We start from the raw sequence: 24,938 nt of genomic DNA, 5'->3' as shown, positions 1-24,938 counted from the left end.
GCACATACTCCCAGGACAGGCGGCGCGACAGCTGCCTCTGGTGTAACTTACGTGGCTGGACTGATCTGGAAGCAGATTTTGAGAGAAGGAAGGATCTTGAGAGCTAAGGGGGAGAACAATGAGCGGGAAGGAGGGCATAGGGGCGTTGAGAAGGTGACGGGCCCAAGGCCAAACACGGGCAGCTCTGCTCCCTCCGCTTCTGGCCTGGGGCTGGTCCACTTTCTCACGGGCGGCTGGTTCTCCCAGGGTGTGTGCAGAAACACTTCAGAACTTTGGAAAGGAGCAGCAGGCTTCTGCCCTTTAAACAAGGATTTCAGGAAGTGAGAAAAGAAAAAAAGAAGAAGAAATGGGCTGGAACCAGTGTATATTCAGGATACAGAGTATTTAAGGACATTAAGGGACAGAATGGCAATTTAGGATTTTTACGACGTCTCCCAAGAATCATAGGTAGCTTTGCTAATTCCTTTCTGCTTTATTATTTTTTTAATTTCTTGGAATGCAGTTGCTGTGCAATGTTGTGTTAGTTTCTGCAGTACAGCAAAGAGAATCAGCTATGTGTGTACATATGTCCCCTCTTTTTTGGATTCCCTTCCCATTTAGGTCACCACAGAGCACTGAGTAGTTCTCTGAGCCGTATAGCAGGTTCCCATTGGTCACCTATTTTATACGTAGTACCAGTAGTTGGGTTGGGTCGGGGGAGGCATCGTTCACCTGCATTTTGTGGGATATAATCATGAATTTGTTGTTTAGTTGCTAAGTCGTATCTGACTCTTGCGACTCCATGGACTGTAGCCTGCCAGGCTCCTCTGTCCATGGGATTTCCTGGAGAAGAGTACTGGAGTGGGTTGCCATTTCCTTCTCCAGGGGATCTTCTTGACCCAGGGATTGAACCCGAGTCTCCTGTACTGGCAGGTGGATTCTTTACCACTGAGACACCAGGGAAGCCCACCTTGATTTGGAATAGAAAAGCTAGCATAATTTGTTGAAATATTTTGGAAAAATGTGACATGACTGTTTTTAGATGTTTTTGCTGCTAATGAAGACCACATCGCAAATAATATTTATGGACCAAAAGCTAATGGGATGGGTCAAAATTCTTAGAATAGTTATTCTGGATAGGAGAAATAAAGATATTTTCTTTTTTTTATATAATTGTCTGTATGTTTTTAATTTGAAAGAAAATGTTAGTCCTTTATAGTGATGGGACTGCAAATGTAAAAATTGTCTTTTTTTCCTCTTTTTTGCAATAGGGTTACATGATGGAAAATCAAATCTCAGGCTTAAAATGTGACACAGATGTGTTTGTCACTTTTGAAGGTGACAATGTCGTCATGCTGCAGGTAAGACTTGGGAAATGTTTATTCTTATTAAACAGTGAAAATTTCAAGATCAAGCGTTATCCAGAAATCTGAAGCTCTTCCTATGTCGTATCTTCATCTGAAGTCTTTGATTGGCAGGTGGTTTCCCATTAGGCACTCGATTTTTGCAGTAGTTGAATGGGGAAAGGGATTAAGTAATTTATTTCCTAGCTGATTTTTGATGTTGAAAGGTATCTTTTTTGGCTTAAGAATGTTACATCTTGTGAGTGTAGAGTCATATATCTTCTACCTGGGAGGCTATTCCCAAAGACTTTGTAAGTGCCCAGAAGGCAACCACACTTCCCAAGTGACTCAGTGGTAAAGAATCTGCTGGCCAATGCCGAAGCCTCAGGAAACGTGAGTTCAATCCCTGGGTCAGGAAGATTCCACTGGAGAAGGAAATGGCAACCCACTCCAGTATTCTTGCCAAGATAATCCCATGGACAGAGAAGCCTGGGGGGCTACCATCCATGGGGCTGCAAAGAGTCTGACATGACTGATCACGTGTGCACCCAGAAGATAAACAGGCAAAAGATAGGAAGAGCCAGTGTACAAAAGGAGGGCAATTGATCAGCCACGTAAGTGATCAGAGAAACAACTTTGGGGCCTCTGCAGTACTGATCTCTTTCATATCTCCAGTTGCCTCATGTTTAAGAGTATGTTCGCATCCCACTGTTGGTCAGAATAAAAGGAATTTCTTCCATGTTACTCTTGGCCATATGTAATTCTACTTCTGGGACTTCATCTAAACTTATAATCCAAACTGCAGAAAACTTTTGGTCACAAACATTCTCATTAGTGCATTATTTATTACAGCAATAATATTGGAAACTAAATTTTCAACAATAGGAAAATGATTAGGTAAATCATGTTCTGGCCAATCAATGGGGAATTCTATAGCCTTTAAAACTGTACTTATAAAGAGTTTATTACGGAAATTTAAAATGTATGATATGCTAAGTAAAAATGATATAAGACTGTATATAGAGTGGGATTCCAGTTAGGTGTTTTTAAAGATTAAGTATAGGGACTTTGGGTTTTGCTAAGATATAATGGCCCCATTCCTCCCAGGGCTTTCCTCTTAACAGTTAAACACATTGCACAGAATGCAGTGAACAAGCATAGGGAGATTCTTTTTGAAAAATTTTTATTGGAGTGTAGTTGATTTAAGTGTTGGGATAGTTTCAGATGTACAACAAACAGAATCAGTCATACATATTTCTACTCTTTTCCTGGGTCGGGAAGATCCCCTGGAGAAGGAAATGGCAATCCACTCCAGTATTCCTGCCTGGAGAATCCCACGGACAGAAGAGTCTTGCAAGCTATAGTTTATGCGGTCACAAGAGTCAGACACAACTTAGTGACTAAATCACCACCACTCTTTTTTCCGGATTCTTTTCCCATAAAGGCCATTACAGAGTATTGAGTAGAGTTCTCTATACTCTACAGTAGGTCCTTATTAGTATCTGTTTTATACAGAGTAGTGTGTGTGTCTCAATCCCAATCTTCCAATTTGTCCCTCTCCCTCTTGCCCCTCGGTAACCATAAGTGTATTTTTTTACATCTGTAACTCTATTTCTGTTTTGTAGACAAGTTCATTTGTAGCCTACTTTTAGATTCCACGTATAAGCAGTATCATATGATGTTTGTCTTTCTGTGTCTGAGGTCCATTCATGTGCTGCAAATGGCATTATTTTGTTCTTCTTTATGGCTGAATACGGAAAAGGCAATGGCGCCCCACTCCAGTACTCTTGCCTGGAAAATCCCATGGACAGAGGAGCCTGGTGGGCTGCAGTCCATGAGGTTACTAAGAGTCGGACACGACTGAGCTGCTTCACTTTCACTTTTCACTTTCATGCATTGGAGAAGGAAATGGCAACCCACTCCAGTGTTCTTGCCTGGAGAATCCCAGGGACAGGGGATCCTGGTGGGCTGCTGTCTCTGGGGTTGCACAGAGTCGGACACGACTGAAGCGACTTAGCAGCAGCAGCAGCATGGCTGAATAATATTTCATTGTATAAAGTGGGAACAAAGAAGGCAGTCTGCTCAGTGACCTAGGGACTGGGGAAGACAATGAAACTCTGGGTTTCCTTATTGCCTCCCGTAAATCCTGGACAGAATATACATATCCTAAATCTCTAACTGGCACAAACAGAATATGCTTCAGGTAAAGCCTGTGCATCCAGACAAAGGATGCGGAAGATGGTAGCCTCACAATAGAAAACCTTACAGGCAACACTCCCTCTCCACCAGTTACACGCAACAGAAAATCCAGACCAAAACACACACACACACCAGCTTCACCAGGGCCTGGCAGGAACTGATCTTCCTCCTAACCTCCAGTCTGAGGAAGTCAGCAGAAGCAGGTAGCAGGTATAGCGATGCCCTTCCCCCGCCTGGCGGGGCTGGTGGGGCTGGCTGTGTATGCACAGCTGTTCAGTCCTATCTGACTCTTTATGACCCCATGGACTCTAACCCGCCAGGCTCCTCTGTCTATGGAATTTCCCAGGCAAGAATACTGAAGTGGGTTGCCATTTCCTTCTCCAGGGGATCTTCCTGACCCAGGCATCAAACCAGAGTCTCCTGTACTGACAGATTCTTTACCACTGAGCTGTCTGGGAAGCCTGGCGGAAGCAAAAAGAGCCCAGTTTCTCCCACTGGGGTAACGTCAGCAGGATCCCTTGGTGAGATAAGACTTCACCTGCATTTAGCAACATCGAGACCCAGTGAGGTGATGTGAGGTGGAGCTAATTACCAGTGCCCTTCAACCTCAGCTCCAGTGGCAGCAGAGTCCAGTGGAGAGTGAATACTACCCCCGCCTGACATCAACTAGACTAAACCAGGAGGTGTGAGTTAGGGTTAGTGACCACTCACGTTCTCCCCATCCCTGGTGTCAGTGGACCCAGTAAGGAGCTGAAGCTACACAAGTACCCAGCAAAAGGAAGACTAATTCGGGGCCTTCCCAGGTGGCTCAGTGGTAAGGAATCCACCTGCCAACACAGGAGACACGGATTTGACCCCTGGTCCGGGAAGATCCCACATGCCTCAGAGAACTAAGCTGTCTGGTCCACAACCACTGAGCCTGTGCTCTGGAGTCTGGGAGCTGCAACTGCTGACGCCCACAAGGCCCAGAGCCTGCGCTCCATAACAAGAGAAGCCTCCACAGTGAGAAGCCTGCACGCTGCAACGACGAGTAGCCCCTGCTCAGTGCAGCTAGGAAAGCCCACGCAGCAGCGGAGACCCAGCACAACCAAATACATAAAATTTAAAAAAGAAACCTACCTAGACGGCGTGAAGGAGGACTCGTGGGCTCTTTGATCCTCTTCTCCCTGCTCTCTCACCCCCATACCAAAGGGGCTCAGTAGGCTCTGAGTCTCCAGCCTTCACTGACGTCGGGGTGGAGTGGAATGGTGTGAGCTGGGTTAGTTAATACTCCATTTCCTGTCTGCCTAGTTTCAGTAGAAGCCAAGAGGAAGTTCAGCCTCTGCCCTCACCCATCGTCAGTTAGGAAGAAGTAGTGGGAATTGGGGCTCGTTGGCAGGCTGCTTCCCCATCCCCCTTTGTCTGGTATGAGTGTGACCAGCAGGAAGCTGGCGTGTCACCCCACCTGTCCACAACAAGCCAGTGTGAGCCAGTGTACTGCTTGTGCCAGAGCAGCACTGGCAGCACTCGCTGGGAAGCTGAGCATTCACACCCCCAGACCTTGCACTGCACCTCACAATTAAACACCATCTCCTAAAGTAATATCTAACCCCCCTGGATACAGTAGAAAAATCACTCATTATAAAAACAACAACAAAAAGGACAACCACAAAATTTTCCCATTTTGAATGGGAAAATCGACAGATGATGATACCATAAAGAATCGGGTGTTGGAATTATCTGACAAAGATTTTAAAGTACCCATCAAAAGACTACTTTAGAGGTAACTGCAAATACTCTTGAAACAGATAAAAGTGGCAGAACATTTCAGCAATGACAGAAGAAATAAAAGGAGACCCAAGTGTAACTGTAGAATTGAAAAATACAATTGAAAAAACAAATTGGTGGAATGACAGTAGAAGAGATGATCGAGAAAAAAAAAATCTGTAAAGTCAATAGAATTTACTCAGTCTGAACAAAGTGGAAGAAAACGAAAAGTCCCAGGGATCTGTTGTGCCCAGTCCAACGTCCTCATCCCTGCCACCAGGTGCTGAGACGCTGCTGTGAAGTGTGGACATGAGCGCCCCTGTGTAACACAGAGCACAAAATCAGTGCACCCCACCATGTGTAAACAAATAGCTGGTGGGGACTTGCTGTACGGCACAGGGAGCTCAGCTCAGTACTCTGTGAAGACCTCGAGGGGTGGGGTTGGAGGGGGAGGGCCACAAGGGAGGGGATACATGTATACATGTGGCTGAGTCACCTCTTTGTACAGCAGAAACTAACACGTCATAAGGCAACTGTATTCCATTAAGAAAAACAACTCAGTCCTCAACGATGACCTTCACACTGTCCCTTCTCTCAGCTCATCCTGCGGTGCTGGTTTGTAAAGCTCTATGAAGGTGCTGGATTATGACCTGGCATGGCAGGTGTTTCCAGCCTCAGAACCCAGGACTGTCCCTCAGCTTGCCACCCAGAGGTGCTGCAGGTGGCTGTGAAGTCAAGGTATTTGCTCCTTTCCCCACATCTGGCCCTCTCACCTTCCTCTATCAAAAGACCCAAACACAGCCACTTGAAATAGACAACCTATGTAGTCCTGTAATAGAAATGAAACTTAATGTTTAATAATAATAAAAAAGCTCCCCCCAAAGAAATCTTCAGGTCTAGATTTCATTGGAGAATTCTACCAAACATTTAAGGAAGAATTTTACACCATCTCTTGCAGAAAATGGAAGAGAAGAGAATGCTTCCCAACTTGGTTTTATACAGCTATTATTACTCTGATACCAAAAGTAGATTACTATCTACAAAAAAAGGGGAAGCTACATATCAAAAACTTACATGATCTTAGATACAAAAGTCCTCAGCAAAATTTTAGCAAATTAAATCTTGCAGTGTATAAAACGAATTATACACTGTGAAGAAGTAGATTTCTTCGCTGGTGTACAAGGCTGCTTCAGCATTCAAGTCAATCAATGTAAACCATCATATCAAGTGAAAAAAATTATATGATTATATTGGTTTACACAGAAAAAGCATTTGACAAAATCCAACAATAGTTTGTGATTAAAAACTCTCATCAAACTAGAATAGAGGGAAATTTCTGTCACTTGTAAGCTTTCCGGGTGGCACAGTGGGAATCTCCTACCTGTGCAGGAAACGCAAGAGACACAGGTTCAATCCCTGGATCAGGAAGACATCCGGGAGAAGGAAATGGCAACCCACTCTAGTATTCTTGCCTGGAGAATCCCCATGGGCAGAGGAGCCTGGAGGGCTACAGTCCATGGGGTTGCAAAGAGTTGGACAAGACTTAGTGACTAAACAACAGCAAATCCTTCTCTGGACTGGATTATGCTTTGAATCCACTTATCAAAGTAGAGGTAGATATTTCAGAGACCTGTAGGCAATACTTTTCATAGTATTCTTCTATTACTGATGTGCCTTCAACCCTCTATCTGAAGGTGCGTCTCTTTAGTGATCCTGCAGGCACCGTGGCTGCTGCCCCATGACTGAGGAGCTGTGGACACAGCAGGCCTGTGCTTCGCAGTTAGCATGCTTTACATGTTTCCCTTTGAGTGGGATCGAAGGTCATCTGACCCTTTCATTATTTCCCTGGGGCAGAGGTTGTGAGCCCTTGGTGAAATTTAATTATACCCTCCACCAAATCCAATTACTGTCCACACCCATGAAATCCCATTATAACTTTCTTCTGCTTCATTAGAGATACCCTAGGACAGGTCCCTTCTTAACCCCCTGTGGCAGATTTCCTAAGGAATATCAGCCACAGGCTTTGCTCACACTGTTTATTACTCCAGGGAAATATATGCAAAAATTCAAATGACCTATAGTCCTACTTGCTTAAAAACCAAGCACATATCTGGTTTCCAGTAAGAGAGCTGATTTCTTAGGGATTTCACCGTCCCCTCTCCGCCACTGGAGTATTTTCCCGAGTATTTGGATATTTTGTTTTGTTTTTCTTTTTTCCAAATTTTGAAAATTTCAAACGAATTTCATGAGAAAATTGAACTATTGGTATAATATCACTTGGGCATATTCTCCACCTCCAAATGTTAAGAGTGTGTTCTCATTCTTGTTTTCTCTATACACACATGCATGCTCGCATGTGTGTAAATTAAATGTCAACATTCATTTTTTAAAAATAAGGACATTTTCTTACAAAAGCACAATACTGTCAACACACCTAAGCAAATGAACAGTAATACCATAATGAAAGTGAAGTAAAAGTGTTAGTTGCTCAGGCGTATCTGACTTTTCAACCCCATGGACTGTAGCCCTCCAGGCTCCTCTGTCCATGGGATTCTCCAGGCAAGAATACTGGAGTGGGTTGCCATTTCCTTCTCCAGGGGATCTTCCCGACCCAGGGATTGAACCCGGGTTTCCTGCATTGCAGGCAGATTCTTTACCTTCTGAGTCACCGGGAAGGCCCCATACTGTAATACAGGTTATCTAATCGGGATAGTCAGAAACTTAAGGAAGAGGGAGCCAGGTGAACAAATAGAACTACTGGCACTGGAGAAAGCAAGAAGTAATTAGTATTCCTGGAGATACGTGATGACTCTGCATCCATAAAACAAAAACATCCTGGGGACCTCCCTGGTGGTCCAGTGTAACCACAGACTTTGAATTTGTGGTGGTGGTTGTTTAGTTGCTAAGTCCTGTCTGACTCTTTGTGACCCCATGGACTGTAGCCCACCAGGCTCTTCTGTCCACGGGATTCTCCAGGCAAGAATACTGGAGTAGGTATTTCCTTCTCCAGGGGATCTTCCTGACCCAGGGATCGAACCTGGGTCTCCTGCATCACAAGAAGATTCTTTCACTAACTGAGCCACCAGGGAAGCCAAAAGGGAAGTAAAAGGGAAAAGCTGAGAGACATGGATGATCATGTCCAGGAAACTGATGACATTCCCCAAAGAGGGAGCAGAGAACGCAGGCAGATGAAATCAGAGAAATAAAAGAAGGCAGTTTCCCAAACCTGAAGACAGTCACAAGTCTTTCTTCACAACAGGCAGGACCCACCAGACAAGGTCAGAGCCTGGAAACAGTCTGGAGAATTTCAGATCACCAAGTAAGGACAGAGAAAGGGCCTCCGGACATTAGACTGAAAAGAAACATCAGATGATTTGCTAAGAAAAGAGTCAGATTCACCTCAGCCCTATTGGCTGCAGCACTGGAGGCTGGACCCCACTGCACCCACACGTCTCTGGGGCTCTTGTCACGGTTGGACTCTGGTCTGGGTCCTGGGAGTCTGCATTTCCAGCAAGCTCCTTGGTGACGGTGACACTGCTGCTCTGCGGACCACAGTTTCAGTGGCCAGGGTCTAGAATAAAATGGAACGACGCCTTTAGAACTCAGAAGAAAATTACTTTGAATGTAAAATTTTACAGCTAGCTAAATTATTCATCAAATATGAGCCAGACTTACAGATATTCAAATGTTCGGGAAGTTTACTTTGCCATGCACTTTCTGAAAAATATTACTTGTAGATGAGGTGGAGAAAAGCATAAAACAAGTGAAGAATTAGAAAGATATCTGTGGATAGCCAATGGAAATTTCCTGTATGACTCAGGGAATTCAAACTGGGGCTCTGTAACAACCTAGAGGGCTGGGATGGGGAGGGAGATGGGAGGGAGGTTCAAGAGGGAGAGGACATATGTGCACCTATGGCAGATTCATGTTGATGTTTGGTAGAAACCAACATAACACTGTAAAGCAATTATCCTTCAATTAAAAATAAATAAAAAAAATAAAGATATCTATGCTTTCTGGAGTTAATCCAAGAGGAGTTTGTGTAAAGAAATACCTGCATAGTCGTGGCCAACACAATTAGTCCAAATTAGGACAAGAAGTCAGAGGGCTCAAAAGAATGACTTTGAGAAGGAAATGATTTCTATTCAACAAGCAGAATAATTAAGAAGCAGGAAAATGCTTAATCATGATGGAAAAGCCATATGGTTCTTCTTGAAACAAGTGGGAAAATAGTCGATCAAGACTCTAGGAAAAACAAAACTGCTTGAGAAAAGCATGTTCCAAATAGGAAGCAAGAGAAATATGTTTGACCTTGGCATTTGGAAGCTTCTTCTCTAGCAGAATGAAAACTGCTTGAGAATGGTTATTTCTGAAGTGAAGTTCTAGAGGTAAGGGGTTGGGTAAGAGACTTTGACTTTTTATTTAAGGCCATGTCTTGATGAAATTGAAAGAGAAGAGTGAAAAAGTTGGCTTAAAGCTCAACATTCAGAAAACTGAGATCATGGCATCTGGTCCCTTCACTTCATGGGAAATAGATGGGGAAACAGTGGAAACAGTATCAGACTTTATTTTTGGGGGCTCCAAAGTCACTACAGATGGTGATTGCAGCCATGAAATTAAAAGACGCTTACTCCTTGGAAGGAAAGTTATGGCCAACCTAGACAGCATATTCAAAAGCAGAGACATTACTTTGCCAACAAAGGTCCGTCTAGTCAAGGCTATGGTTTTTCCAATGGTCGGGTATTGATGTGAAAGTTGGACTGTGAAGAAAGCTGAGTGCCGAAGAATTGATGCTTTTGAACGGTGGTGTTGGAGGAGACTCTTGAGAGTCCCTTGGACTGCAAGGAGATCCAACCAGTCCATTCTAAAGGAGATCAGTCCTGGGTATTCTTTGGAAGGACTGATGCTAAAGCTGAAACTCCAATACTTTGGCCACCTCATGTGAAGAGTTGACTCATTGGAAAAGACTCTGATGCTGGGAGGGATTGGGGGCAAGAGGAGAAGGTGACGACAGAGGATGAGATGGCTGGATGGCATCACTGACTCGATGGATGTGAGTTTGAGTGAACTCCAGGCGTTGGTGATGGACAGGGAGGCCTGGTATGCTGTGATTCATGGGGTGGCAAAGAGTCGGACACAACTGAGCGACTGAACTGAACTGAATGTGGCCTAAACTTTTTAAATTGTAGGAGATTTGCTTTACAAGGTTGTGTTAGTTTCTGCTGTACAATAAAGTGAATCAGCCATATTTATACATGTATCCCCTCCCTCTGAAGCCTCCGTCCCGCCCCATCCCACCTCTCTAGGTCATCACAGAGCACTGAGCTGAGCGCCCTGTGCTGTGTATTTTATGCTTGGTGGTGCAGCTTCCCACTAGCTATTTATTTTATACATGGCAGTGTATATTGATATGTGCCAACCCTACTCTGCCAGTTCATCGCCCCCTCCTCTTCCTGCCCTGTGCCCACCTGCCCATTCTCTGTCTGCGTCTGTATCCCTGCTTGGCAAATAGGTTCATTGGTACCATCTTTCTAGATTCCAGATACAATATATGATATTTGTTTTTCTCTTTTGACTTATTTTACTCTGTGTGACAGATTCTATACTCACCAACATCACTACAAATGACGCAGTTTTGTTGCTTTTTATGCCTGGGCAATTTTCCATTCCATATGTACCACATCTTCTTTATCTTCTTCTTCTGTTGATAGACAGGTAGGCAGGTAGGTGGCTTCCATGTCCTAGCTATTGTAAATAGTGCTGCAATGATCTTTGGGGTTCATGTGTCTTTTAATTATGATTTTCTCAGGATATATGCCCAATAATGGGGTTGCTGGGTCATGTGGTAGTTATATTCCTAGTTTTTAAAAAAAACTTTTTAAATTAAAAATTGAGTATATTGAAAGCCATTAAAATAAATTGGCCCTCCCTTATAGAAACACATTTATTGCATTCTTACTCGTTGGTGTAATTTTTACTATATAAAATAAAGGAACTATGAGTAAAATATAGAAAAAAAAAGAAATAGTCCTTCCTTAAATATAAAAGATGAGGACGGGAAGAGAAGGAATGAAGAGTAACAAAGAAAGGCCTCACTGAGAGAACAAATGCTGCATGCGAGTGCATGCACACACACACACACACACACACACACACCTTACTGTTCTCCCCACCCCCATCGCTGGGGTGAATTCCAGATTCTTCTCCAAGACAGCCTGGACCTCAGGTGCTACAACGGGGCGTTGGGACGGGTACGATGTTGGGCGAGGGCTAGACCTCAGGCTGTAGGACCCTGACTCCCTCTGCTCCTAAAGGAAGCACACAGTTCCTTTAGAAAACCTGAAAGAACGTTCCCTCTGGCCCCAGCCTTCTGGCTATAGGTGAGTCCTAGCGATCAACAGGTGAGGTGTTGAGATGCTAGAGGGAGCGAGGGGCAGGTGCTCCTAAAATCAGAGATGAGGGCTGGGGCGACCCTATCACAGGGCCTCGGGGTATCAGTTCTGAAAGATCTGAGATCTGGCTGCACCAGGAGGGGTCTGAGGAACAGCTGGTACGGGGGTCACCGGGCTGTGGATGACAGCCAGTCGTCCTGAAAGACCAGCCGCCCTCCCCTTCAGAGGAGAAAGAACGAGGGTGTGAGCTGAGGGCCTGCCTGACCCAGCAACGTCAGAGACAGATAGTTCAACAGATCTTCCGGAGGTTTATAGGTGGGATCTACAGATGAGGTGTACGGAATCACCTCGAATGATGGCAGAAGCGAAGAGAAAGGGAGATGTGTGAATGGGCCAGAGGCAGGCGGAGGCCGGCCTAGTGGGGGCTGAAGACCACCACAGGGGAGTGGAGGTATGCCGGGGACCAAGTCTCAGCTTAGAGGAAGGAAATGGCGTTGGAAATGCAGGAGGCAGACGTGTGAAGATTGGGGGCAGAATTTGGTGCAGAGCATTTACAAAATGTGGTCATTCATTCTGGGGAACTTGAAGGGACTTTGGGATAGTACCCTTTTAGAAAAGCAAGATAGTTTCAAACAGACATTCTGGTTTTCTCTTCCAAATCCACTGACTCGTAACAAATCTGGTGCTAATTCTTTCCAAGCCAGATATTCCAGCATCTGACTGTTGAAGGCTCTCCTCAAGAACTCTGTGTGTGAGGTTTGGGAGAAGGAGAGCCGTCTGAGTCTGGGCCTTGTTACCTGTACTTCTGAGCTCGCCAGAGTGGCTTCTTCATTTTCTGTACAGAAATCATTCTTGCTCTCTCTCTCTCTCTGTCCCTTTTATTTCCTCCTCCCTCCCTCCTTCTCCCTCTCTCCCTGTCTCTTTCCTTCCTTCCTTCTTTCTTTCTCTCCTTCTAGCCAGAGAATCATTACAGATTCTCCTCAAAGAAATCTTACCTTGATGGGATGTCCAGCACTTGAAAGAAGCAAAGCGTTACTGTACCCAGTGGGAGATAATGCCCAGTTGGCCTTTTCTTCAGCCTCACTCCCCGGGGGACTCCTTAACTGCCCTTAGCTAGCGCGCATTGCCAGATGTGGGTGGAAGAAAAACTCAGGACACGCAGTCCCGTTTGTGTCTACCCATCCTCCTGGGGCCTGGAGGGTCAGATCCAGCTTCATGGGATGAAACCTGTGGTCAGAAGAGCCTGTACTTAGACTGAAAGGATGAGCCTATGGTTACTGAGGGGAAACCTGGGGGGAAGGGACAGTTAGGGAGTTTGGGATGGACATGTACACACTGCTATTTGTGAAATGAGTAACCAGCAAGGACACACTGTATAGCACAGGGAGCTCTGCTCATTGTTATGTGGCAGCCTGGGTGGCAGTCAGGTATGGAGGAGAAGGGACACACACATATATGTATGGCTGAGTCCCTTTGCTGTTCACCTGAAGCTATCACAGCATGGCCAGCTGGCTATACCCTAAGACGAAATGAAATGTTTAGAAAAGAAGAGCCTATGCTGGTTTGCTACTCTGCTCTCACTGTCTTGAAATTCCTAATCATTTTTGAACAAGGTGCTCTGCACTTCTGTTTTGCCCTGGGTTCTATGGCCAGTCCTGCCTAGAGCATGGTCTGGGACCCCAGGGCCACAGGTACAGCCACTTGGAAGGAAGCCGTTGTCCTACTTGGTATAAGCCTGAGTGCCGCCCGCTGCCTGGCTTGTCCTGCTGCAGAGAGGATGACGTGGGCTGGCTTTTCCTTAGAGACCGTGCTTTCTATCCTAATCGACTCTAAGTGTTTCTGCTTTGGCAGCAGACACAACTCGTTAGGCTTTTTAATCCAAGTTTCTCTGTAGCTGACATAAATCAGTGAAATACTCAGTGTGTAGACATGCTAGTCGCTTCGTAGATGCCTTGAAAAGCCATTCGACCTAAAAAATTATTTGTAATTGTGCTATATAATCAGTGTTCCCTGATGCATAGGATATTCGTTATAAATGCGTGTTTGTGATATCATTATTCTGCATAACTACTCAGACTCATGGTTTCCACATGTCGGCTGCAGAGTCACTTGATTCCTTCTGCAGGTGGGGTCTTTTACAAAAGGCAAGAATATAGCTGTTTTGGCTGCTCAGTTCCCCAGAGTTCTCTTAAGGAAGGGACTCCTGAGCAGGTGCAGCGGGACTCAGTCCCTGGGAAGTAATCAAGTAGATAAAGGAAAATAGAGTCTTCATCTTTTGAGCCAGAGAACTGTGTCCAAAGCCACAGAAACCATCATCTGGAAAGAAATAACATCACAAGTTGTCTTAAGAAAATCTGGTGTAAGTTTTCAAAACACCAGACCTAGAAGATATGACTATTTGTATTGAGAGGAAATATATTTTATTGTATAAAATGGGTTTCTTTTACTACCAGGTTCATTTTTAAATAATGAACTCTCTGCTACAACTCAAACATTCTGTGTACACAAATTTTACTGAATCTCCTGGTTTGATCATCGCTATTGCTGTGTGAGGGCTTCCCAGGTGGCTCAGTGGTAAAAAGTCTACTTGCCAGTGCAAGAGACACTGGAGGTGCGGATTCAATCCTTGGGTAAGGAGGATCCCCTAAAGGAGTAAATGGCAACTCACTCCAGTGTCCTTGCCTGGATAATCCCATGGACAGAGGAGCCTGGCAAGCTGCAGTCCATGTAGTCACAAACAGCATGCACACGCATTGCTGTGTAAGATAGCATTTCGGGGGTAATCTGGGTGATGACTCGACAAAACCTCTCTGTTTCATTTTAATTTTTCAACTTTTGTGTATATAATTATTTTAAAATAGAAAATTAAAAATTATATGTGTGTGTGTGGGGTGTTATGTGCTCAGTCCTGTCTATTTGTGACCCCCATGGACTGTAGCCCACCAGCCTCCAGTCCGTGGAATTTTCCAGATAAGAATACTGATGTAAAAAAAGAAAAATTTTTAAAAAAGAAAAAAGAATACTGGAGTGGGTTGCCAGTTCCTACTCCAGGGGATCTTCCTGACCTAGGGATTGAACCTGTGTCTTCTGCACTCATATATATGTGTGTGTGTGTGTGTGTGTATTATATATTTTATATAATGTTATATAATTTATATTTTGCATTTTATTGCTTATTATATAATGTATATATACTATATGGTATAGTACATATATAAATATACACTATATGGTATATTATAATGTATTCAGGAACATATATATGAGGTAAAAGAAATCACGTCTTCATTGCATGTTCAGTTGGGAGACTGATGGATCTGTCTTTGCCTCTCCAGGTCATTTATCAAATGAAGTATTGAATGTAGAGACTGTCCTGACCAAACCCCATGGTAGCTGATAGCTCCAACCCTTTAATCTAAACTTCACCAAAGTGCATCAGCAGCAGAAAATAGACTCATTTTAAAAAATCAGCTTGTCTTGTTTCATGACCTAGAAAAAGAGGAACAATTCCAAAAACGAGGAGCAAAAAGGAAAAAGAAAAGAGCGAAGATCTAAACAGAGGAATTTTGTGATACTAGCCAGGCCCCAGTGTGTCTGTCTTTTAAGTTTAACACCTAAACTGGATTATTATGTTCTAGAAACTTTTAAGAAGTTAATAGTTTTTTGGCTACACCGTGCATCATACAGGATCTTCATTCCCCAGGCAGGGATAAAACCCTCGCCCCTAGCAGCAGAAGCATGGAGTCTTAAGTGCTGGGCCACTGGGGAAGCCCCGATGTTCTTCTAATTTTAAATCTAGTTAAAATGCGTGTGTTTTCCCAATTTAATTTGCTTAAATCAGAAAGGTAAGAGCCTATTCGTTGGAAAAGACCCTGATGCTGGGGAAGATTGAGGGCAGGAGGAGGAGGTTGGATGACATCATCGACTCAGTGGAGATAAATTTGAGCAATCTCTGGGAGATAGTGAAGGACAGGCAAGCCTGGTGTGCTGCAGTCCATGGGGTCGCAAAGAGTCAGACACGACCGAGCAACCGAACAACAGCAAAATCAGAAAGGTGGACATAGTGACAAAAGTTAAAGGAAATTGTTAAGGAATTGAATGGATCAGATGAGATGCTGGACACAGAAAAGGGATTTATTTATTCATTCATTTATTCAAGAAAGATTCCTCAACTCCCATAGCCATTTGATGGAACGAACGTGAACAAATTCTGACCTTGTGGCGCTTAACTTCCGGAGGCAGAAGGATGAGGAGACAGCAGCAAGTTGTAACGCTTCATGTCCTTGGGTAGCAGTAAACTCAGTGTGGAAAAATAAAGGCAGTGAAGGTCTGGAGCAGAGGGGTGGGAATCAGAGAGAGCAATGTGTAACGCTGGGAGTGTTGTTTGTTGTCCACCAGGAGGGTGATGGAGTTAGAGCCATTGTAAATTGAATAGGTGAGCAAAAACAAACGATGTGTTAATCCCAGTGATGTCAGTGAAACTGACCTTGAGTGCCGTATCATTTTGATCTTTATTCTAGTCTGAGTTAGTTGATCCCCGCCCGCCGCCATTTTCCCTGTTGCTGGCAGTGTTTGATTTTCACACTTGCTTTGTACAGCATGCGTGCGAGCTAAGTTGCTTCAGTCGTGTCCAACTCCTCTCGACCCTGTGGACCATAGTGGGCCAGGCTGCCATGTCTGTGGGATTCTCCAGGCACAATACTGGAGTGGGCTGCTATGCCCTCCTCCACAGGATCTTCCCAACCCAGGGATCAAACCCACGTCTCTCATGTCTCCTGCACTGGCAGGGGGTTCTTTGCCACTAGCACCACCCGGGAAGCCCACCTTTGTACAACAGGAATTACAAAAATGTCTATGTCCGTTGACCCCTAATACAGTGATCCTGATGGCCTCTTTTTCATAGTCAGTATTTTGTGACACCCCCTTTTCTATCCTGAAATGAAGTCATGGGTAATATCTATCTAGAGATATGATTTCAAGAATTCAAGACAATACTTCAAAGAAACAAAAGGAATGTGTAATAAGCATGACTATATAGTAAGACCTGGGTTTCCCTGGTAGGTCAGCTGGTAAAGAATCTGCCTACAATGCAAGAGACCCTGGTTCGATTCCTGGGTCGGGAAGATCTGCTGGAGAAGGGATAGGCTACACACTCCAGTATTCTTGGGCTTCGCTGCTGGCTCCACTGATAAAGAATCCACCTGCAATGCAAGAGACCTAGGTTCAATCCCTGGGTTGGGAAGATCCCCTGGAGAAGGGAATGGCTATCCACTCCAGTATTCTGGCCTGGAGAATCCCATGGACTGTATAGTCCATGGGGTCACAAAGAGTCAGACACAACTGAGTGACATTCAAATATGTATATAGTAAGACATGGGCTCCCCAGGTGACTCAGTGGGTAAAGAATCCATCTTCAATTCAGGAGAGTCAGCTTCACCTGGAGAAGGGAATGGCAACCCACTCCAGTATTCTTGCCTGAAAATTCCCATGGACAGAGGAGCCTGGTGGGCTACAGTCCATGAGGTCGCAAAGAGTCTGACACCACTGAGCACAAAAGTTTGCTGGAAGCCACTGGACCTTATCTGGCTGCAGCAGTTAAGAACACCCTGGTGTTTGTTACGTTTTTCACAAACGGCTGACAAACGGTTTATGCTGTGTGCAGGTTGTGGTTCGGGAACTGCTGGCTCAGTACACCAAGCAGTGCGAGGAAAGACCGGTCTCCAGCTTGCTCCGAAACTGGGTGGAATCGGGGAGTGACAGGCTGAGAACCAGGTATGTGATCACTCCAGCTGCCACCATCCTTGACCTGGAGTCTCATTCTTGAGGCTGAGTATACAGAGCCTTGTACAGTTCACACTTGTTTAAATGTAAAATATTGATATAAAATAATCAACAAGGACCTAGTGAGTAGCACAGGGAACTCTGCTCAATACTCTGGAATGACCTATATGGGAAACGAATCTGAAAAAGAATAGATGTAACTGAATCACTTTGCCGTGCACCTAAAACAACAGTGTGCATCAACTGTGTGCGTGTGTGCTCAGTCGTGTCCGACTCCACGACCACATGACTGCAGCCCACCAGGCTGCTCTGTGCATGGAGTTTCCCAGTCCAGAATACTTCAGTGGGTTGCCATTCCTGCTCCAGGGGATATTCCCAACCCATGGATCGAACCCATATCTTCTGTGTTTAAAAAAATACTGATATGTGGAAACACATGTATGGATATGTAATTTCAATTCTCATGCACCCACGATCCAACTTAAGGACCAGAAGACTGCTAATTCTGCTCCTTCCACATGTGTTCCTTCTTTTTAGCATGTCCACTGTGGCACGGACTTTACAGGTTTTTGTTATTTCCGTTTCACAGATGAGGAAACAGGCACAGAGCTTAAGCATTTTGCCCAAGATTACATGCCAGTGGGTGACCAAGCTAGAATTTGAATCCAGATAGTTGGACTCCAGGATCCATGCTTTGGGTTGTTTTCACAGATTTTTCGTGTTATCTATAAGCTTGATAAATAAGGTGTAATGTGTGTGGTATTCTGTAGCTTCCTGTTTTCACTCAATATTTTGTTTCTTAGGTTCATCCAAGTTATTACATGTGGCTGAAGAGCTTCTGTGTCTGCTCATAATATTTCACCATGTATCTGTGCTGCAAGTTACTTATGCTTTCTAATCTCCAGTATCAGTGGATATTTGAGTTGTATTTTTGATATCTTGCACAACCCTCTTGTGAAAAATCTTGTACATGTTTTCTGGGGAACGTGGGCAAGAATTTCTACAGGGCTTTCAAATTTAGTTGCCATGACTCAGAGTGAGAAATGTGTTTTACGTCACCACGGACACCCACACGCCCATAGAGTCCCCTACCCTCCCTCCACCACAGACACGATGAAGCAAACACGCCGTGAAACAGTGCTCATCCTATACTCGTAATGTTCTCTGACGTTTCTTAATTTTGTTTTTTAAAAATACTGATCTCAATCAGTTAAACTGATTTCATGTGCCGTTTTAGCGATTTTCAATCTGTTGCCTGAAAAAACACTCCTTAATAGCGCATATTACCCAGGCGTGAAATTGCTGTGCTGTGGGTATGCCAGTGTTGGACTTTACTAGATCATGCCCATTTATTTTTCAAAGTGACTGCCTACATTTTTTATCCCCACCAACAGCCTGTGTCTTATGAAACCAACACTTGGCATTGTCAGATTTCATTTTTGTCAGCATAAGATAAAGATCTCACACTGTGGCTTTTAAAAATTTTTGTTTTGTTTTTAATTGGAGGATAATTGCTTGACAGTATTGTGATGGTTTCTGCCATACATCAGTATGATTCAGCTGTAGGTACACATATGTTCCCTCCCTTTGAAACCTCCCCACCGCCACCTTCCTTCCATCCCACCCCTCTAGGGTGTCACAGAGCAAACTCCCACTGGCTGTATACTTTCCATCTGGTAATGTGTATGTTTCAGAGCTACTCTCTCAAATCGTCCCGCCTTCTTTCTCCCCGACTGTGTGCAAGTCTGTTCCCTCCGTCTGCATCTTTGCTGCTGCCCTGTAGATAGATTCATCAGTACCATCCTTCTAGATTCCATATATATATATGTATGTATACGGGTTAATATTACCATATCTGGCTTTCTCTTTCTGACTTACTTCACTTTGTATAATAGGCTCTAGGTTTGTCCACCTCATTAGAATCTAGTCAGATATTTACTTTTATTTCTTTATTTGACTGCACCGGCTCTTAGTTGCAGCATGCAGGATCTTTAGTTGGGGCATTTGGGATCTAGTTCCCTGACTCAGGAGTGAACCCCAGCCCCCTGAATTGAGAGCACAGAGTCTTAGCCACTGAACCACCAGAGAAGTCCCTCACTATGGCTTGAAAATTGCATTTTTCTTCTTCTTATTATAGTTGAGCATGCTTTCACATTCTCTTTACCATTTGTATTTCTTCTTATCTGAAATGCTTGTCATGCATTTTGTGTTTTTCTGTTTTTGTTTTGTTTGGTCTTAGTCGGTATTGATTTTTAGATGTTACAGCTATCTTCTCCAAGTTTGTGGCTTGTCTTTTGTTTTCTTTATGATGTCTTTGATTAACATAAATTCTTCAATTACAGTTGAATTTATTAATCTTTTCTTTTATATCCCACACTTCCTGTATCTTGTCTACTTTGTGATTGTGAAATATATATGTTTTAATATTGTTGAGAGTTTGAGAGTTTCACCTTTCACCTTGAATTCTTGAATCCATTAGAAATTTCTGTCTGTGGTGTGAGGAAGGGATTTAATTTCATTTTCTTTCTCCCGTGGGGATTGTCAGTTTTTCCAGCCCCATTTTCTGAATTCACTGCCTTTCCCTAGTGATCTGGAACGCCCCCGCTGGCATTCATTAAACTTTTATATATGCGGAAGTCCATTTGTTCCTGGTCTGCTTGTGTGCTCTTTTTTAAGTTGGTTAGTTAGTTTGCTGCTCTGGGTCTCAGTGCAGCATGCAGGATCTTTGATCTTCAGTGCAGCATGCAGGATCTTTTTGGTTGCGAGTGCAGACTCTTAGGTGCGGCATGCGGGACCTAGCTCTCTGACCAGGGGTCGTATCGGGCCCTCTGCATTGGGAGCGTGGACTCATAGCCACTAGACCACCAGGGAAGTCCCTGTTTGTATATTCTGAATCTAACAAAACACTGTCTCAATTCCACTAGATTTATAACAGTGTAATAGTATTATGTGGTACATATTACATATGATACTACTATATCTAAAATATAATTCAGAATTGTGGTGGCTATTCTGGGTCTTTTGTACATCCTTACAAGTGTGAGAGTAAGTTTGTCAAGTTCCTCCAAAAAAAAAAAGAAAGAAAGAAAAGAACATACATACAGCAAAAGGACAAATATTATATGGTTGCACGTATATGAGGTATTATCTACAGTAGTCAAGTTCGTAGAGACAGAAAGTAGAATAGTGGGGCTTCCCTGTGGTCCGGTGGTTAAGACCTTCTGATGCAGGGGGTGAGGGTTTGCCCTCTAGTTGGGGAGCTAAGACCCCACCTGCCTAGCAACCATAAAATCCAAACATAAAACAGAAGCAGTATCGTAACAAATTCAATGAAGACTTTCAAAAAGGACCCACATTAAGGGGAAAAAAAATCTTTAAAAAGAAGAAAGTAGAACAGTGGTTACCAGGGGCCAGTAGGAGGAGGAACTGGGGGATAGTGTTCACTGGCTGCAGAATTGCAGTTTGGGAAAATGAAAAAGATTTGAAGATGAGTAACAGTAATGGTTGCATGACAATGCAAATGTGTTTAATGCTGCTGAACTATACCCTTAAAAATGGCTAAGGTGGCAGATTTTATGTTATGTTTTTTTTTTTTTTTTAAATCTACTGGAATTTTCTTTGGAAGTGTATTAAATCTATAGATTTGCAGAAAAATTGACATGCTTGTAAAACTGAACTTCCTCTCAAAGATTTTAACCTCCCAAGTGTCTTCCAGAGTTTTATAATTTCTTTCAAACATAGTACAACTTTGGACAGATTTATTACTGGATCCTTTATAATTTTGTTGTTGCCATAAAAAGAACATTTTTTAAATTATGTTTTTTTGTTCTTGATTTATTATACACACTGTTGACTTTTGTATATAAACCTGACCATAAAAAATGTCATTTAAATGTGCTGATAGATTCTTTGGATTTCCATAGACAGTCATACCATCTGCAAATAGTAAATTTTATTCCTTCTTTTCCAGTTATTGCTTCTTTTGTTTGTTTTTGTGAGAAGGTGCCCTATTCCTGATTTTTAAAAGAATTAGTTTGATATTTCACTGTTAAGAATACATTTGCTAAAGTTTTTGATAGGCATACTTTACCTCCTAAGGAAGCTCCATTTACTGTTATTTTTAACATGTTTTTTTTAATCATTATTTGATGATGAATTTTCCTGCAAATGATTTTTCATCTATTAAATTATCTTATATTATTTCTTCTTAACCTGTTTTGATAAATAACACTTGTGTGCTTAAGAAACACTTAGTGTTGTCATATTGTATTATTATTTTTATATTTTCCTGGGTTTGACTTGTTAGTATTATTTTTAGGGTTTTTGTGTACTTATTAGCTTATTGTTTTCCTTTCTCATACTTCCCTGATTGGATTTATATCAAGTTTTCCTGGCCACAGAAGTTATTTTGGGAGTAGTTTCTTATTCTGTAGAAGAATCTGAGAAGTTATTTGAAAACTATCTGGGTCTGGGTAATATTTAAACAACTGATTCAATTAGTTTAGTTGTTTTAAGACCATTTAGGCTTTCTCTTCTCTGCCAGTTTTGGTAAATGATATTTTTCTGGGAACTTGTCTGATTTCAGACTGACTCATACGAGGTTTATCATGTTGCCGTTGTTTACTCTTTCGGTCATGTCCAACTCTTTGCGATCACGTGGACTGTAGCCTGCCACGCTTCTCTGCCCATAGGTTTGTCTAGGCAGGAATGCCGGGGTGTGTTGCCATTTCCTTCTCCAATAAGGTTTATTATACTATTCTCTAATTATCCTTTTAACTTCTGCTAGATGGGTAGTTCAGTTCAGTTCAGTCGCTCAGTTGTGTCTGACTCTTTGCGACCCCATGGACTGCAGCATGCCCGGCTTCCCTGTCCATTACCGACTCCGGGAGCTTACTCAAACTCATGTGCATTGAGTTGGTGGTGCCATCCAACCATCTCATCCTCTGTCGTCCCCTTCTCCTCCCGCCTTCAATCTTTCCCAGCATCAGGGTCTTCTTCAAATAAGTCAGTTCTTCGCATCAGGTAGCTAAAGTATCAGAGTTTCAGTTTCAGCATCAGTCTTCCAATGAATATTCAGGACTGATTTCCTTTAGGATGGACTGGTTGGATCTCCTTGCTGTCCAAGGGACTCTGAAGACTCTTCTCCAACACCACATTTCAAAAGCATCCATTCTTCTGCGCTCAGCTTTCTTTATAGTCCAGCTCTAACATCCATACATGACTACTGGAAAAACTAAAGCTTTGACTAGATGGACTTCTGTTGGTAAAGTAACGTCTCTGCTTTTGTCTAGGTTGGTCATAACTTTTCTTCCAAGGAGTAAGCGTCTTTTAATTTCATGGCTGCAGTCACCATCTGTAGTGATTTTGGAGCCCCCCAAAATAAACTCTGTCACTGTTTCCGTTATTTCCCCATTTATTTGCCATGAAGTGGTAAGACCAGATGCCATGATCTTAGTGTTCTGAATGTTGAGTTTTAAGCCAGCTTTTTCACTCTTTCACTTTCTTCAAGATGCTCTTTTGATCTGTAGTTAGGTCCCAGTTTTCATTCCTAAAATTATTTATTGTATTTTTCTTTCTCTCCTTTATTGTTATGTTTAATCTCACCAGATGTTTGTCTAATATATTATTTTTTTCAAATGACCAACTTTTCCCTTTGTTGATCCTCTGACATACCTTTGCTTTTACTTCATTGATTTATGCTCATAAATGTATTATCTTCTTTGTTGTACTTCTGAGGGGCTTATTGTGCTTTTTTCTTTTGTGTATTTTTTAAATTATCATTTTTATTTGGAGGAAGACTTTGGTCTTTATAACCCAAATGAACTAATTTTCAAGCAACTATTCATTAAAAAGTATAATTTTATAATCCTGATGAGAGACCTGGGAAACACACTGAATGATAGTGTGGGACTTTTGGGGCTTTCCAGGTGATGCTGGTGGTAAAAAATCCACCTGTCAATGCAGGAGATGTAAGAGACTTGGATTCAGTCCTGGAGGAGCTCATGGAAACCCACTCCAGTATTCTTGCCTGGAGAATCCCATGGACAGAAGAGCCTGGCGGACTACATCCATGGGGTCGAAAAGAGTCGGACAGTGCTGAAGTGACTTAGCAGGCACGCACACATGCCTGAGACTTTTCACATCGGTTGGCATGAATCTGTCCTTTTTCTCTTATTTTGTAAGCTACTGCTCACGTTCCTATTTATTCAAACTGTAGGCTGTCTTAAAGCTGGAAATAGCAGCTCCCATATCCGAAGGTTGTTTCACTTAAATCTCCCTCTGTTTGGGGGTGTTTTTTTTAATCTTTTAATTTTATAAAATTTTCTTTGATTTTATTTCAATTTGCACACTCTACAAAGTCAGTAAATCTTTTTAACATTTCTGTGGGCTTCCCAGTTGGTGCTAGTGGTGAAGAATCTGCCTGCCAATGCAGGAGATGCAGGTTCGGTCTCTGGGTCGGGAAGATCCCCTGGAGGAGGAAATGGCACCCCACTCCAGTATTCTTGCCTGGAGAATGCAATGGACAGAGCAACCTGGTGGGCTACAGTCCATGGGGCCACAGAGTCAGACTTGACTGCGGCTGAGAACACAGCCCTGAATGGGCATTTTATAGAGCTGATAGTTTCCCTCACAATTTATTAGCTGGAAAATTTACAACATATAAGTTGAAAGAACAGTACAATTCCCACCAGAACCAGTTCCCTTCATTCAGGAAACAAGTTCCCCATCTACATACCATCTGCCCCTCCATTTCTCTTCCAGGTAGCAGAACAGGGCTGTTTCCATCATTTCAAAAGAAAAACAGATTCTCACCCATATACAAATCTATATTCCTAGTAAATCTTCCAAGATAGACTTGAAATGTGCCAAAGGCAGTGTTCCAAGTGTAAATGTTTGGAAAGTTCTAGTCCATTTATTTTTGTCTCAGTTATTATCCCCCCAAACAGTATACTTCTCTCTCCCACACATCCAGGTTTTACTGATCCAGTCTGGCTGCATTTTTCTCCTTATGTCCCCAAACCTTACTCACTCATTTTTGTGTATATTAAGAAAAGCCTTTGTCATCCAGCACATCTCCACGCATACACATTGTACCAGGCACTACTTCAGGTGTTGGTGATACAGCAGTGACCTTGGGTTCTCAGCTTTCAGGAAACTTTCAGCAGGTAAAGCAGTTGGATGGCAGTCATACTGACAACTCACAAGAGAGGTGAGCAGATGGGAACACGAGGAACGATGGTCCCTGAAATCCCTCCAAGTAGGCGACCATTTGTATGGACTCCCAGAGGCTGCCCTTCGTTTGGGCTGTGGGAGGAGTCAGTCATGGTGCTGGAAAGACTCCATGAGACTAGGTGAGGTGGGCAGGGCTTGGCTCTGATTGGGGCTGAACTTTATTCTGCAGACCGCCCCATTCTGCCCTTTCTTGAGCCAGTGCGTGCTGCCTCTTCCCCTCCCCTAAGGGGCTGCGCCTGGAGCCCGCACTGCTCTCATCGACCCA

The 24,938-nt window shown here is 43.2% G+C and overlaps 1 protein-coding gene across 4 annotated transcripts in view; it reads left to right on the top strand.

Moving 5' to 3' along the window:
* Positions 1–24,938, top strand: part of ACOXL (acyl-CoA oxidase like) — a 339,747-nt gene that overhangs the window by 220,211 nt on the left and 94,598 nt on the right. For all 4 annotated transcript variants that reach the window (XM_002691158.7, XM_059891623.1, XM_010809768.4 and 1 more), the window contains exons 13-14: positions 1,251–1,340; positions 17,322–17,431. In XM_002691158.7, coding sequence (XP_002691204.4) covers positions 1,251–1,340; positions 17,322–17,431 — 200 coding nt within the window. The remainder of the gene's footprint in view (positions 1–1,250; positions 1,341–17,321; positions 17,432–24,938) is intronic.

This window comes from Bos taurus, chromosome 11, assembly GCF_002263795.3.
Source record: "Bos taurus isolate L1 Dominette 01449 registration number 42190680 breed Hereford chromosome 11, ARS-UCD2.0, whole genome shotgun sequence".
Classification (NCBI taxonomy): Eukaryota; Metazoa; Chordata; class Mammalia; order Artiodactyla; family Bovidae; genus Bos; species Bos taurus.
The sequence above is the reverse complement of the archived record's forward strand: the minus strand, read 5'-3'. Positions and strand labels throughout refer to the sequence as shown.